Source organism: Orycteropus afer, unplaced genomic scaffold (assembly GCF_000298275.1).
Source record: "Orycteropus afer afer isolate SDZICR_OR568_19922 unplaced genomic scaffold, OryAfe1.0 scaffold00072, whole genome shotgun sequence".
Classification (NCBI taxonomy): Eukaryota; Metazoa; Chordata; class Mammalia; order Tubulidentata; family Orycteropodidae; genus Orycteropus; species Orycteropus afer.
The window spans coordinates 4,551,220-4,567,653 of NW_006921659.1; the positions used below are offsets into that span (position 1 = coordinate 4,551,220).

The following is a 16,434-nucleotide window of genomic DNA, read 5'->3' on the forward strand; positions in this document are numbered from 1 at the left end:
GGAGCTCTGGTGCCATAGTGCTTAAGGTATTTGACTGGTACCAGAAGGTTGGCTCTGGTAGCATAGCGGCTAAAGCACTTGACTGCTAACCAGAAGGCTGGAGGTTCAAACCCACCAGCCACTCCCCGGAAGGAAGATGGGGCAATCTACTTCCGTAGTGATACTGCCTCGGAAACCCAAGGAGGGGTCGCTACGAGTTGGGTCCGACTCGACGGCACATAACAACAACAACTTCCGTAAAGAGGAATCAACTTGATGGCAGTGGGTTTATTTGTTTTTTAGGGATTGGTTCAATTTTTTCAAAGTGAGGGCAAACTTACAGAACATTAAAGGACAAGTAGCAATTGTCTGGCTTGTAAATCTAATGTACCTAAACCTGGGACTGCCTACACACACACACACACACACACACACACACTCCTCCCAACATCATCCCCACTTTGTTGTTATTATGCCATAGAGTTGGGCACTGACCTGCTTTGCCCACTTCCCCTTTCCTCAGTGATCCTTCAGCCTGGCACCCAGCTCTGAGATGAGGCCTGCTTAGCACCAGTGAAGTTCCCCACGTTCAAACCAACAACGTTCTGTGTGGAGATGAGGGAATCAAAGTTAAAATCCAACCCATCAGCATCCATGAGTTCACTACGGATAATGGACTCCATGTCACATTCCAAGCTCCCGTTGAATATGTCCAGGTCCAAATCACTGGGGAACTTCTCATGGCCCATAACGGGAAGGTTTGCACTAGTTGAGTACAAAGAAGAGCCTGAGAGAGAGTCCGAGAGGGTTTGCATAGACTGGCTGACAGGAGACTGCTGCTGGTGTTTGGCTGACCCAAGGCTGCTGGAGTCACTCAAGCCCATGTTGCTGACAGAATTCGACAAGGCACGGCTGCCACCAAGAGCACCCTGGGTTTGGTGCTGGTGGTGGAGCAAGTTCTGATTAACCAAACTCCCTTGGTTGGGCTGGGCGGCAAAGGACATCATCGGGTCATTGCGAAGCATCACGTTCCGGCGTGAGTTCTGGGCAGACACAGCAGTGCTGGCCTGAGACATCAAGGGGTCCGACTGGGTCATCATGACATCACTGTGGCTGAGTGAGTCTGAAGTGAGCAGGTCCTGAAGTGTCTGGTTGCCATAGTGTGACATGGAAGAGAAAGTGGCCGGCTTGTTCTCTTGGATGGTTTGCATGGGAGACTGGCGTAGGGAATTCAGAGACGCAGGTCCAAACACCGTGCTATTAAAGGAGCTGGTTGGAGAACCCAGGCCGGAGCCCTTGGTGGTGTATGGGAAGCTGGAGCTCTGCTGCATAAGTCCCCCAGTGGGAGATGGCTGGGATGACGGAAGTGTGATGTTGTCCAGCAGGTCGTCCATGAGGTTGTCAGCTAGCCCGTCGTTCAGATTCATGGTGCCCGCCATGTCGGTCAGCCGTGGAAGCTCTACGGTGCATGGCTTGCTTACAGAGGGTGAAAGGCTGGCTGAGCTGCTGTAGAGCATGGGGGAGAGAGGTGCATCATCATCCTGGACGTCATCCAACTCTGTGCTTGCCAAGATGGGTGACAGGCGGCCGCTGACCGTGCTGGCATTGGAATTGGTGCGTGAGCGGAAATCCGTCCATGCATCCAGCTCATCACTGCTGCGTGAGGTGGGGCTGCCAGGCCACTTGGAGAGCTGGGAAGGGCTGTCATCTGCGGACTCAGGGGCTGTCTGCAGGGCTGCCTTCTTCTTGGCTGCACGGCCACGGCTCTTGGTATACTTGTTGCTGTTGTCCATGGAGACTGCCCGCCGCCGGGGTGCCTTGCCGCTCTTTCCTCCGTCAGGGTTGATGATCCACCAAGAACTCTTGCCGGTCCCCTCATTCTGGACTCGCATGAACCGGCTGTGCAGTGACAGGTTGTGCCGGATCGAGTTCTGCAGAAACAGAAGGGAAAAGGTGGAATATAAGCCAGGATGGTCCACAACTGAGCACTGGAAGAAATGGTTAACCAACGTTCTCAATTTTCCAAAACCTCCTCAATTTCAAAGGCATTGAAAAAAAAAAGGACAATCTCCTGCATCACCCTCCTTGGCCTGGCATTAAATGAAACAAATTAAATGGTGGGTTGCACACCTAGAAATGGGAGATGGTTTCATATCCAGGAGGTGACCAGAATGTATGAGCTCATCAAGTTGTTCTCAGCTCTGTTCTTCCTAAACTCCTAGGTTTTGCTGGCATTTTTGTTAACTCTATTTCCTGTACTGAAGTTCACACTTACAATTTACTACTATATCAGACCCTCCCCTGCACTTTGCAACAAACTTCCTTAGCACTCTAAGGGTAATTAATCACTGGGGGGGGCGGCGGCTATCTTACTTAGTATGGTCCCTTCCCTTCAATAATACTGAAGCAGCTTCCACCCATTTCTAACTACTTCTATGAACTGGTGTGAATTTTCACTTAGACTTGCCATCACATCCTGCCACGATTTTATACCATAGTGCACGATATTCGGCAGACATAAGAAGAAAACGGTAGAGCAGGATTTGCTGAGTTGAAAAGCAAGCAACTCTCTTCATAGAGAAGAATTAAAAATGATTTACACAGATATTCCTCATCCAAGGCATAACCCCCCACCTCTTAAGTATGGTCTGCAAAGAGTGACTACCTTCCAAAGAGTATAGTATAGAAAAGGAGGGAAAACCTTTACAGTGAGGAAATCTGACAAACACTACTTCCTCCAGGTGATCAAGATCAACATTAACAGTGCTAAGTCATACTGAAACTATGTAACCCTTGATATGATGTGATAAAAAGGACACCTCCCTCTACAGTCTTCTTTCTAAAACCCAGTCTCATCATGAGAAAAACATCAGCCAAATCCCAACTCTTGAACATTCTACAAAATGCCTGTCTGGTTACTCTTCAAAACTGTGAAGGTCATTGAAAACCAGGAAGGTCTGAGAAATTACTGTAGTTAAGAGGATGATGACGAAATGTAATGTAGTATCCTGGATGGGATCCTAGAATAGAAAAAGGACATTAGGTAAAAAGTGAGGAAATCTGAGTAACTATATGAAAAACCAAACCAAACTCATTGCTGTTGAGTCGAATCCAACTCATAGTGACTCCTCCTTGAGTTTCCGAGGCAGAATCACTATGTAAGTAGATTGTCCAACCATCCTTCCAATGAGTGGCTGGTGGGTTTGAACTGCCAGCCTTCTGGTTAGCAGTCAAATGTCTCAGGCACTACACCACCAGAGCTCCTATAGACTTTAGCTAATAATAATGTATCAATATTAGTTCATTAGCTGTGACAAATGTACCATACCAATATAAGATGTTAACAAAAGGAGAAATTTGGTGTGGGGAATAGGGGAACTCTATCTACTATCTTTGCTACCTTCTATAAATCTGAAACAATTCCAAAACAAAAGGTTATTTATTTTAAAAAGTTGTCATCAGTTGCCATCAAGTTAATTCTGACTCATGGGGACCCCTGTGTAGTAGAGCAAATACCATCAAAACCCTAAGGATTATACCCATCTTGCAGGTGTCCTCCTCCTGGTTTGTTAGGCCCAGCTGACAGGGATGACCCAGAGTCAAGTCTATCTCTGGCAATGACCAACCACGTGGCCTTGATGAAATCATTTAATCTGTGTGCACCAGCTTCAGTTCCGCATCTTCATTATGGCCATAATATTTTCTAAAGCATCCCTCCCTGACAGGGATGATATAAGGATACCATATGGTAACATATACTTCAGAAGCCAGACACACTATCAAGTCAGGGTATTATTACTGCTATTACAAAGCACAGAGTCCATGGCAGAGAGGGCTCATAGCCTGGTATGGGCTCATCCTAATTTGCAAAATGTCTCATATGCAGTAAAAGAGAGGTGTTGATGGCATTCTCCCCATCTGGGATAGCGCCTGCAGGCCAGATGAGTTTTTATTTGCAAGTTAAAGATAAAAGATATTGGCTGAAGCTGCATTATTAAATATAAACAATCCTAAAAGTTATCATTTTAAAAAAATTGGCAATCACCAACTGTATTTATATAGAAGATACAAATACATGTGTTCTACCAGAATGTTTTTAAAACATAGAAAGTCAGCAAGATTTTACTATAAGTAAATAACCCCAAATTCTCAGTGTTTCCCATGTATTTTCCCAGGCAAGAAGGGACTGCGTTTCAGGCTGGGCAATCAGCATTAGCAACCATGGGTCATCAGTTGGTATCTCGGCATTTCTACGACTGCAATAAAGATGCATCTGAGAGAAGAAAACAGGCAACATGCTGAGTATCTGATGAAACAAATGTTGCCAGGAGACTATATATTCTGCTTCCCTTTTACTCTTATGGTTTCTAAGAATAATGGCATCTCTATTAATGGTTCAGAAATTACATTTCTTTAAAAAGTAAAACACTTTCTCTTTGAAATAGGTATGAAGCATGCTCTTAAAACTCATTCTATAGGATTCAAAAAGCAGGCAAGTGCAAGGTGTTTCCATTAGTGAGTATTCAGATGATTGGACAGAGTAAACAAAAATTTAAGCTCACGCTCCTTGAGGGTATGTTGGGGCAATGTGGGCATAGCTTCCACTCTGGCCAGTCCCCTTTGCTCTGGATTATGGAAGGAGTTAACACCAGCACCCAGAATTAACAAAAGCGACCAGCCAGAAGTACCCATGTATCCCGCCCTCCTAAAAAACATTTAGGAAGCAATATTTTTAAAATGTATTTTTAGTTTTACCAGTTCCACATCAAATGAGACAAAAAGATGAAACACTTTACAGAATTCCAAAATACCATATATGGATTTTCTAAGGGGTATTTATTACTATAACTCTAAACTCAAGCAATATATTCTATAACTTGTTCAATTACAAACTACGGTTGATTAAAATCTGGAGACAGATGTTAAGCTTCTGTACAGACATGTGGTCAGAACACCCACATCTTGGAGTAGAACCACAGAATGGGGAAAGATTGTGGAGACAGCCTATGAGACCAGGTCCCTAAGAGGAAGGGTGAAGAAATAAGGGCATTTCAATTTTTGACCCTAAGTTTTAGATTCATTACTTCTAATCCTCCTAAGAATCTTTCAAAGTTGGTGTATCAGTGCCCTCATCTTATACAGGAAGGCTCACGCTGAGATATTAAATAACTTACACAAGGTCACACAGCTAGTGTCTATAAGAACAAACTGAAATTGAGTTTCCTGATTCTAATCTTTTCTTCACAGGTATGTCACTGTATTATTTACAAGTCAACTAGTACACCATTTGGCCTTTTGTGCTAACATTTAAAGAAAGAAACATTAAACAACAATTAGTATGTAAGGAAGAAGGGGGATTCAAAAACAGTCTTATGGTTGTAATTTTATTTTAAAAAATAGTTAGGGGTGGTAATACAGTGGGTCTCTCCTAAAAAAAAATTTTTGAAAGAATTTTTAAAAGAAAGCCTATGTTTCAGAAGTGTAAACCTTAAAGTGTCAGCTCACCATATTGCACATGCTTGTGTTTCTTTAGTAAGGTACCTATCATAGCAGTCTAAGGACAGGACAGTGGTAACTACACAGATCATGTTATCTACCCATAGATTCTGAAACAAAACCCAACTTACTAAATGAGTCTCAATGTCCAGCTTTTGCTTCACTCTCATTTTAGAGGTTATTTGTGGCAGAATACAATTCCTAAGGCTTATATTACCTACAGATCCCTCAGAAAAGCTTTTCCTGTTACCTTACTAATGCAACACAAACAGAAATGGTGCCCCAATAGTCCCTGCTATCTCAGCAACCTACTTTCCATACAGGCTAGTCAGCCTTCCATTTATAAAATCCATAATCTGAAGGTCAGACATTGACAAAAGTCAGTAAATGTGGCCCAACTGTCCATTTCTCCTCAGTTTGCCAAGGTCTGCTGCTAGAAATGTATTCTGTTGTTTTTCACACAGGTCATGATTCAAATTACTAGTTTCTCTAACTAAATTTTGGGAAAGCAGGAAAGGTAAATAAATGCCAGATAAAATATCCAAACTACAATGCTTGCCCACACCTTCTCTCACACGAAAGTTGGTGGTGATATGATCTGGAGAGACAGTAGCAGTCAAAGGTTTTAAACCATCCCTCCCCCACCTCAATCTCAGAAACAAGGAAGCACTATTGATATATAAAAACAGACAAGTCAATTGTGAAATACTCTTATGATTTATAATCTAAGTTCTCCAAAGACCTCGTCATAAGGCTTTGTGAGTTAATTCCCAATGTATTGTGCATACTTTAAACTACAAAATTATCAATAAATATTTTGTTTTCCACTAATGTATATATCATTTTCCAAGCAATACAAATTTATAAGATTTTATATTACTTTGGGGTTTGGGAGCTGAAGGTAAAAGGAGGAATGGTTTGATAGGACAAGAATGATCTTTCTAATGACATCTGTGAGGCAAGCCAATGTTAACTGGCCAAAGAACTAGGGGGTGTGCTTTCTTTAAGGTCATGGTGCTAGGTAAGTATTACCAACCAGGGCTCCAACTGCTGGAGCTTAGGCATTCTGTCATCAAGTTTATTTACTAAAGAAGCCAAGATGCCACTATGACCCCAACCCAAAGACATGTGAATTGTTCTGGTTATTTAAATCCACTGCTAAGAAATCAAGATTCTGATGAATTACCAGAGTATAAGCATCTCTAGGAAAAAGCTTTAGCTTCAGGAGCAAATATACCAGTTTTTCCCAAGCTTGGGTCCAAATATTTTGAGAACCCTTAAAGCAATTCTATCATAATGTGTCTAAAGAGAGAGCACAGATAAGGATTCTCTTCATCTCATTTTCGTGTCAATCTTTTCTTTTACGAAAGGATTTACACTGAAGCAAGCCCTGCACCCAGGCAGAAACCTGGGTTAATTAGTTAATTAGTAACAGAGCTGGCAAGCCTGTGTCCTGTATGATTGCAGCTGCGATTAGTGGCATAATCCTTCAGCCAAGCCTGTGCAGTAGGTGCACGAGGAAGGCAGCACACTGGAATCCACATTTCAGAGTCATGTGGACTGTACCGTGTTGGCCACAGCCTAGAGATCCCTTCGCTTGGCCCTCTTGAAGAAAGCAGCATATAGATGACTGTACTTACTACAATCTTTTTTTTTTTTTTTTTCCTGTTATACTAAAGACTGTTTTCTACTGTAAAATGCATTTATTGCTGATGCTAAAGTGTCCAGGTTCCCTTCATATATGCCAACTGGTTGTGAGGACAGAAAGGTCCAAAAGAGATTAGATTAGATGTCAGAGAGAAACTGCCTCAAATGCAAAATAATTCTACCAGTGATTTACAAAGTGGGTAATTCACGCATGTAATTTAAAGTGGCCAACGGAGGGAGGTGGCACGATGCTGAGAAAGAAAGAGCACAGGCAGATGCCAGCCAGGTCAGGCCTGGAACACTGGGTCTGGCTACTGTCATGCGACCTCGGTTAAGTTACTTAACCTCACTGACTCTTTTGAAAATAGGGATAAGAAGTATCCTTTCTGCCCATCTCTAGGATCTCTGGCCAGATTAAATGAAATTACATACGCAAAGTACTCAGCGGAGTGCCAAGCACAAAAGAAGCTCTCAGCAACTGTTAGATCCCACATACGGAAGCAGTGACATCACAAATGTTCACTTACTGTTTTCCAAGCATCATATACTTTAGGTGTGAAGAAGAGAGGGCAGCTCCTTCCAGGAAAACATTTCAAATATCAAAAAGAATTTCAAAGGTGCCAGTTAAGAGTAACCGGTTATTTCTCAACCGTTGCTACCCTCCGTCTTCAGCCCCTTCCAAACCATGTTTACCTTGTGGAGACTGTCCACTAACCCAGACACCAGCTGCATGTGCTTCCCCTGGAACACAGAGAGGTTTTTGTCTGGAAGCAACATGTGGTATCAATTTATCTTTCTCAGCAACGGCAACAAGGAATCCACTCATTTTAAAAATAAAAAGGGAGTTGTGTAATTTAACTCTTAAAAGCCCTTGTCTTTTTTTTTTTTTTTAAACACCACTCCCTCCGATCCCTTCCTCTTTTCCTTGCTATCTCTGGTAGCGTAGTGCCTAAGGCACTTGACTCCTAACTAGAAGGCTGGCGGTTCAAACCCACTGGCCATTCCTCGGAAGGAAGATGGGGCAATCTACTTCCATAGTGATACTGCCTCGGAAACCCAAGGAGGGGTTGCTATGAGTCGGGTCCGACTCGACGGCACGTAACAACAACAACAACAACATCTCAAGAGCAGCAAAATGAGTTATGGTTGTCAACTCCCAGGCCCACTACTCCCCACCAGACAGACTACAGAAGTCTCCTTGGTCCTTACAAGGGATTCCAGTGGGGGATGATCTGCGAAGGACTGCCTTAAAACATAGCACTCATGATCTGTACAGGACTAGCACTTCAAGGAGGTCCATTTGCTTGACTTGGGGCTGCTGTCATTCTGAATGAGGCTGCTAAATGCCTGGATTCTATATCAGCACCTGCTAAACTACATATGATAAGCTCACAAGAAAAGCCTGATGGAAACCATGAATCATCGGGAGACTCAGGGTTGTGTTTGCCACAGCAGAGCAATGCAAAGATACAGCTCCAGGAGTGGGCCTTGGAAGCTGCCTTTGATTTATAATGATAGGCTCTTTCGAAAGCAGCTCTTTAGACCAGGCCCTCAAGTTCTCTAAAACAGCTGTTCTTAACCCTGGCTGTACACTAGAATCACCTAGGGAGACTTGAAACACATCCACTCCTAGAAATTCAGACTCAATTGGTATGGGGTAGGTTTGGGTACAGGTACATTTTTAAAGCTTTCCAGATTATTCTAATGTGCAGTCAGGGCTGAGAACCACTGGGATTTCCATCTTACATTTCCACTGATTTAGAATCTGATTCCAATCTAATGACTCCTAGTCCTTCCAGGTCCCGTGACACAGCATAGTGATGTCCTTTACGTCCAAGTTTCTACCATTTAGAAGATAAGGATGAGAACTGGGATCAGAGATTAAAGATTAGATGTGCAGAGTAAAATGGAGAGTTTGAGCAATTTTCCAGAGAACTGAAGTCTAGATCTGCTTTGAAAAATAAAAAATGGTGATGCGTGTGTGTGTGTGTGTGTGTGTGTGTGTGGCCTTACACTGCCTCGTCCACAGTTATCTCCTTCTGCCCTGTCTTTTCTACCCAGCAGGGGATAGACAGGCTACAGACAAAAAAGAGGGTGTATGGACTTTCACAAAATACTTGAGACAGGCTGAGGAAGGGATGGGGCAGTAGGTGATCCCTGTAATTTTCAGAAGCCTCCCTGAATTAGTATGCAATCTCACACAATCCCTTTAACAGACTCTCCTTCAGGCAATATGTCAAAAAGGTAGATGGGGTTAAAGGAACCACTGAAACAATCATCCCCTAATCCTGAGGTACTTATTAGCTTCCAGTGCTGAGAGTATATAGCAAAGTATTACTGAGTAAACTTCCCTGAGAACTTAAGTACACATTCAGACAGTCTCAAGTATATTCATCACAAGCACACACTCTACTTCTTATTCCTTGACCATTCATACACTCAGTGCAAAGGCTCTTGGGTGGACATTGCAAAGGGCCAAGTAGTGCCACCATCTAAGAAGTGTGAGGAATGGTCTTTCTTAGACATTGCCAGAATCTAGGTTTTAGCTGGCTAACCCTTTTCTGCTAGATTTTATCTACTTTGGGGCTAGTTCATTGTTGTTCAAAAGCAAGAACAGAAAGTATAGTAGCATAAAACAGATTTCAAGGTTATTAGAAAAGGTTATTATTTCTATCTATATAGAGTACCAGCTTAATAGTCAAAAAAGCCTTTAAGACAGGAAATGTAAAACTTTCATATGAAGAATTGCACAATCAACTCTGATCTGTTGGATTCCTGTATAGTCCCATTCTTAGTCTTGTCTAAAACTCGAAAAGTTTAAACCATTAAGGCACTTTAAAAAAAAAAAAAAAGATGATGTTCTAAAAGTAAATATTTTCGGGAACTTGGCTGAAGGATTAAATTTCCAGTTAGAAAGATTTCCCATTAAATTTGCTGACAATAATCCCCTACCCACAGAGATCTTGTTTGGAAAGTAACATTTGTTTTAAGTTTTCATGCAGTAAGCAAGTGACAGGTTCTGGTCCCTTCCTAGGAAGGATGAGAAAATAACAATAACCTGGTGATCAGAATAATAAATCCATTTCCCAGCCAAACAATATGAGACACATGAGGGTATCCTAGGAGAGGAAGGGCTAGGCAGACAATTGATCCTACCCCAGTTGAAAAAAAATCCTTTGAATGAGAAGAAAGGTCTCTTAAATTGCCAAAAAAAGATGGCTACTACTAAATTGCTGACAGTTTTGTTGTGTTTTCTGGTATGGATTTCATTTTCATATTCAATTTTTTTTTTTTTTTTTTTAGCAACCATCTTTTCAAACTCTTCCACAGCTGTTTCTGCTCTTGGAGGGCAAGAGAGAACATTCCATTCCTCACAGCCAAACCTGCACTTCCGGCACACAGAGAACCCTGGCAGCCTTGCAACCTCTGCCCACACCCACTCCCTGCAGCACCCTGCCCCTCCCCCCAGCCCTCCTACTTCCAACCTCACATCCTTCTCCCTACAGCAGCAGTTAAGAACATGGAGACAGGAATGACAGCTTCCAGAAAGCAGGTTAAAGTTGCAGCATTTGGCCACTCCTGTTCTCACCAACCTTCTTCCCTGATGTTATTGAATCCCCTTCCCTTTCCCACATGGGGATCAGCAAACAAACGCTACTGAAATCCCTTTTAAGTCCATGCACAGAAAACTATATAACATGCATGCTTCAAAGGGTTAAAAGCCAAGAGGTTCTAGAATGCTTTTGAAACTGACTCTTCACCACAAAGTAGAACAGAAATAGTTTTATTATTAACAGAATTTTCATTTAGACTAAGAAAAATAAACATGGATTTATTATTCATTTAAGGTTTTCCAGTTTGAAAACTTACTGTGGGTGGAAATGGAGAGAATAAAAGGGCACTGGAAACACACACCCAGAATTCAGGAACACATCAGAGTTTCAGAATTGTTTTCATAGTATTAGAAAAGTGCTCAGGGCAGGAAGTTCAGTAAAAAGTAATACTGGGGAAGATGGGGAGGACTATGAAAGCAACCTTATAAACCAGCAGTCCTAACGACACGGTGACAAAAATGGAAGACCAAAGAGGTAAAACCCAGAACCTGAATACAATCAGCTAATCAGTAAGATGAAGCACTCTGCTTCCATAAAGATTTACAGCCTTGGAAACCCTTTCGGGTTGTTCTACTCTGCCCTATGGGAGCTCTGGTAGCATAGTGCCTAAGGCACTTGACTGCTAACCAGAAGGCTGGCGGTTCAAACCCACCAGCCACTCCTCAGAAAGAGGGTTGGGCAATCTACTTTAGTAATGATACTGCCTCAGAAACCCAAGGAGGACTCGCTATGAGTCGGGTCCAACTCGATGGCACATAACAACAATAACACTCTGCCCTATAGGGTTGCTATGAGTTGGAACTGATTTGATGGCAAAGGGTTTGGGTATTTGGAGTAAGAAGCAGTAGAATAATACCACCCAGAAATGCAACACAGTCCCAGTGCCTGGATGACCACACCAACTGCAGGGCAAAGTGCAAGGAGTATAAGAGTAGCTCGATCATTCATGCCTGCCTTCCTCCCTCCCTCCTTTTCTTTCTCCCTCCATCCATTCACCCATCTAGCCATCGGACTTTACAGTCTGCCTTGTTTTATAATTAGAGGAGCAGTTATACCTCCTGTAATACATACTGAGCTCTTTAAAATCAGATACCAAGATATACAAAGAAAACTACAAAACACTGTTACAAGATACCAAAAGAGACCTATATAAATGGAAGACTATATCATGGTTCATGAATAGGAAGACTTAACATTGTGAAAATGTCAATACTACCTAAAGTGATCTATAGATATAATACAATCCTGATCCAGATTCCATCATCTTTCTTTAAAGAGATGGAAGAACTAATCACCAACTTTATATGGAAAGGAAAGGGACCCCAGATACGTAAAGCACTACTAAAGAACAACAACAAAGTTGGAGGCCTCACACTGCCTGATCTCAAAACCTACTACATTGTCATGGTAATTAAAATAGCCTGGTACTAGTACAATAACAGACACAAAAACCAATGGAACAGAATTGAGAGCCCAGAAGTAAATCCATTCACTTTTGGACAGCTGATCTTTGACAAAGGGCCAAAATTCATTAAATGGGGAAGAGACAGTCTCTCTAATAAATAAAACCAAGAAAAAAAAAAAAAAACCCCGAAATTCACTGCCACTGAGTTGGATCTAACTCATTAGCAACCCCTCCTTGGGTTTCTGAGGCGGTATCACTACAGAAGTAGATTGCCCAATCTTCCTTCCAAGGAGTGGCTGTTGGGTTTGAACCACCAGCCTTCTGTTTAGCAGTTAAATGCCTTAGGCACTATGCGCACTATGCCACTGGCAAAACTGGATATCCATTTGCAGAAAAATGAAACAGGACACATAACAAAATATACAAAAATGAACTCAAGTTGGATCAAAAACCTGAACGTAAAACCAAATACTTTAAAGACCATCAAAGAAAAAATAGGGGCAAACTTATGGGCCCTAATTCAGGGCATAAGTAAACTACTGAATATAATTAAAAACACTCAAACACCAGAAGACAAAATAGATGACTGGAACCTCTGGAAAGTTAGGCACGTACATACATCAAAAGATTTCGCCAAAAGAGTAAAAAGACAACCCACACACTGGGGGTAGGGGAGAGGGGAAATGGCAACGACATATCAGACAAGGGGTTAATCTCTAAAATTTATAGAAAACTTCAACACCTTAACAACAAAAAGGCAAATAATCCAACTAAAAAATGGGCAAAGGACATGAACAGACATTTCACCAAAGAAGACATTCAGGCAACTAGCAAACACATGAAGAAATGCTCATGATCATTAGCCATTAACCAAAACCAAACCCCCTGCCACTGAGTTGATTCTGACTCATAGAGATCCTTTAGGACAGAGTAGAACTGCTGCATGGGGTTTCCAAGGCAGTAAATTTTTAGGGAAGCAGACCTCATCTTTCTCCCACAGAGTGACTGGTGGGTTTGAAACACTGACCTTTTGGTCAGCAGCCAAATACTTTAATCACTATGCTACCAGAACTCCTTCTTTAGCTATTAGAGAGATGCAAACTAAAACAATGAGATACCATGTTACCTCAGCACAAATAACAAAGTTCAGAAAACAACAAATGCAGGTGAGGGTATGGAGAGACTGGAACCCTTCTACACTGCTGCTGAAGACTGTAGAATGGTGCAACCACTGTGAAAAACGGTACAGTGCTTCCTTAAAAAGCTGGAAATAGAAATACCAGGTGATCCAGCAATCCCACTACTAGGTATATGTTGTTGTTGTTGTTGTTATTTGCCGTTGAGTCGCCCCTGACTCATAGCTACCCCTCCTTGGGTTTCCGAGGCAGTATCACTATGGAAGTAGGATTGCCCAACCTTCCTTCCGAGGAGTGGCTGGTGGGTTTGAACCGCCAGCCTTCTGGTTAGCAGTCAAGTGCCTTAGGCACTATGCTACCAGAGCTCCTATATCCTAGAGAAATAAGAGTCGTGACACAGAAATATGCACACCCTTGTTCATCGCAGCACGACTCACAATAGCAAAAAGATGAAAACAACCCAAATGCCTATCAATGAAGGACAAGATCAACAAACTATGGTACATACACACAACGGAATACTACACAATGTTAAAGAACAATAATGAACCTGTGAAACATCTAATAACATAGATGAACTTGGAGCCCATTATGCTGAGTGAAGTTAGTCAATCACAAAAGGACAAATACTGTATGAGACTACTATTGTAAAAAGTCAAGGAAAGGGCTTCACACACACATACACACACACACACACATGTATTCTTTGGTGGTTACCAGGGGTGGGTAGGGAAGGGAGGGTAAACCACTAACTAGAGGGTAGACAGATTGGGGGGGAAAAAAAAACCCTAGAAAGCGTGTCTTACTATAGTTTTAGCACTTAGCGTTGGCCCTGGAACATAGCAGATATTAAATAAAATATCCGTTTAATCAATTAATTGGTAGGTTGGGAGCAGGGGCTATAACATAAACCTGAATTATACTTTAAAAATAGGATGCAATAAAACATGAGACCAAGAGGTATCCTCCTCATCTTTGTGAAAATGAAAGTAAGCTTCTACTGTAAAATCTGAAGTACCGTCTAGGTTTTCTTAAAGTTGGCAACTCTCGCCCTTGGGTATTAATTTCAATATACAACTGAATGTTCAAAACCACCACGGTATTGTCTAAAAAGTAGGCCTAAGTTTCTATATAATAAGCAGAAGGGCAAAATGACAGTATGTGGGCTACCCAGTGAGCAGGGGCTTGGCACAAGAGGGCATCTTAGACCCAGCCAGGCTGAAGAGCTGACTCCCCATTTGTCTTCAGCTGCCAAGGGTGCTGCTGAGCATTTGGTAATGGGGCTGTCCCAGGGTTCTCGGAGACACACTCAAAAGCACAGTTAACACACTTCCAAGTCTCCTCCAAACGAGCACATAGATGAAAAGGGAAACACAAAATAGAGGCTACTGCACCTGCAATCTGAAGGAAAGAACCGTATCTGGTGCCTATCAGGGCCAACAGTCCGTGCTGTGCAAATCTTATTTTATTTTCACAACAAGTGTGTCAGAAGGAAACTGAAGTGCAGAAAGGTTAAGTAACTTGTCTAATATACCTTGGTGCTAGGAATCAAGCCTGAGGCTAACGCCGAAAGTAAAGCTCTCGCCACTTCACTGTGTGCTTCTCTCTGAAGTCACCATCCTCCCTGATGAGGGAGCACCATTAACATGTGACCAGGGAACGTGAAGCTTTATAAACTACAAAACTTACGTGACTGAATCAAATGCTCCCATCTGCAAGTTCCTGGGTATGGTCCCTAGGGATTTGAAAAGGCAGTAAATAACAAGTCATCAAGCAAGCCCTGCTGGAACCAGATATGCCAATGTACAGAATTCTTTTAGAAATGATACACCTGCACCCCCCCACCCCCAAACACATCCCAAAAGGAACACTAGTGGCATGTCCTAACCTGATCTGAGATTACCACATTTAGGGAATGACCAAACACGATCACAGCTACAGACTATTATGTATCCAGGTCTTCCTTGGTAGCTTCTGTGCTCAGAGAGAACTAACCTGTGATGGAGTCAAGCCAGTATGACCTGGCTGTCCCTGGCAGGCCTAGTCAGGCTTGCAAACAGCTGGCACCAAGCTACATATCCCCAAGCCAGAGATATCAGGCAAACATCTGCTATTGCCCTGGACCTTGCTATTATAAGGCTTAATCTGAAACAGGGACTCAGCTCTATACTATTTAAAACAGGTAATTAGTTTATTATTGAGCCAGAAAAGATTAGCTTGCTTTAAAATTATGTGAATTTTAAAATATGATGCCTTTCGCTTGCCAACTAACAACATGATCAGGATGCTTCTGTTTAACCTCATTCAAAAACTCTGGTAGAAAACTGCTTTAAGGTTCGTCTGCATGCTATTTGATTATTTGTCTGCTGGCACCCAAAACTGCAGAAACAGAAATCACTGACAATACAAACGCATTAAAAAGGGATAGATGTGGAGGTGCTGAGTGGGTGGGTTAAACAGTCTGAGAGTTTGACATCTGAAATCCGGGAAAACTGCTTTCCTGTTTTAGTTTACAATTCCTTCCTTGACATGAAATTCACTAGCTTTAAAAGCATCACACATACAAACACAACTGTTTCTAGCTCTTCAGATATTAGAGTCTGAAAAACAGTTCTTTTTTGTCCTGTGATTTCAAGAGTGACCAATTTGTTTTTGGTAGAGTTAGTTCTGTAATATATGCCAGCGTGCGGGCACAGTCACAGAGCTACACAGGTCCACACCCTGGAAAGACTGGGAAGGACTGAGGCACATTTTTCAGTTAAAAATGAAAAAGTCTGAACTAGTATTTACAAAACAGACAAACAGACACACATTTGGAAACACGGTATCTTCCAAGTATCAGTTCGAGAAGGTAAATCTTTATGAAAGTAGATTGTCCCATCTTCCTTCCATGGAGTGGCTGGTGGGTTTGAACTGCCAACCTTCTGGTTAGCAGTCAAATGCCTTAGGCACTGCACCACCAGAGTTCCTTTCCTTATTCTAATAAACCAAAAACCAAACTCACTGTCGTAGAGTCGATTTGACTCACAGCAACCCTTCTGCAAAAACGGCAAGGAGGCCACATGTTCTGACCTCCTCTAACCCTACAAGGGGAAGGCAGGATTACCAGCAGTAACCCAAGGCCTATTACTGCCAGGCCAGACATGTTGCCTCCCTC

At 42.3% G+C, this 16,434-nt stretch overlaps 1 protein-coding gene across 1 annotated transcript in view; it reads right to left on the bottom strand.

The window, feature by feature from the left end:
- Positions 1-509: 509 nt before the first annotated feature.
- FOXO3 (forkhead box O3) overlaps positions 510-16,434 on the bottom strand; it is a 117,008-nt gene continuing 101,083 nt past the window's right edge. The window contains exon 2 of the mRNA XM_007940823.2: positions 510-1,910. Coding sequence (XP_007939014.1) covers positions 510-1,910 — 1,401 coding nt within the window. The remainder of the gene's footprint in view (positions 1,911-16,434) is intronic.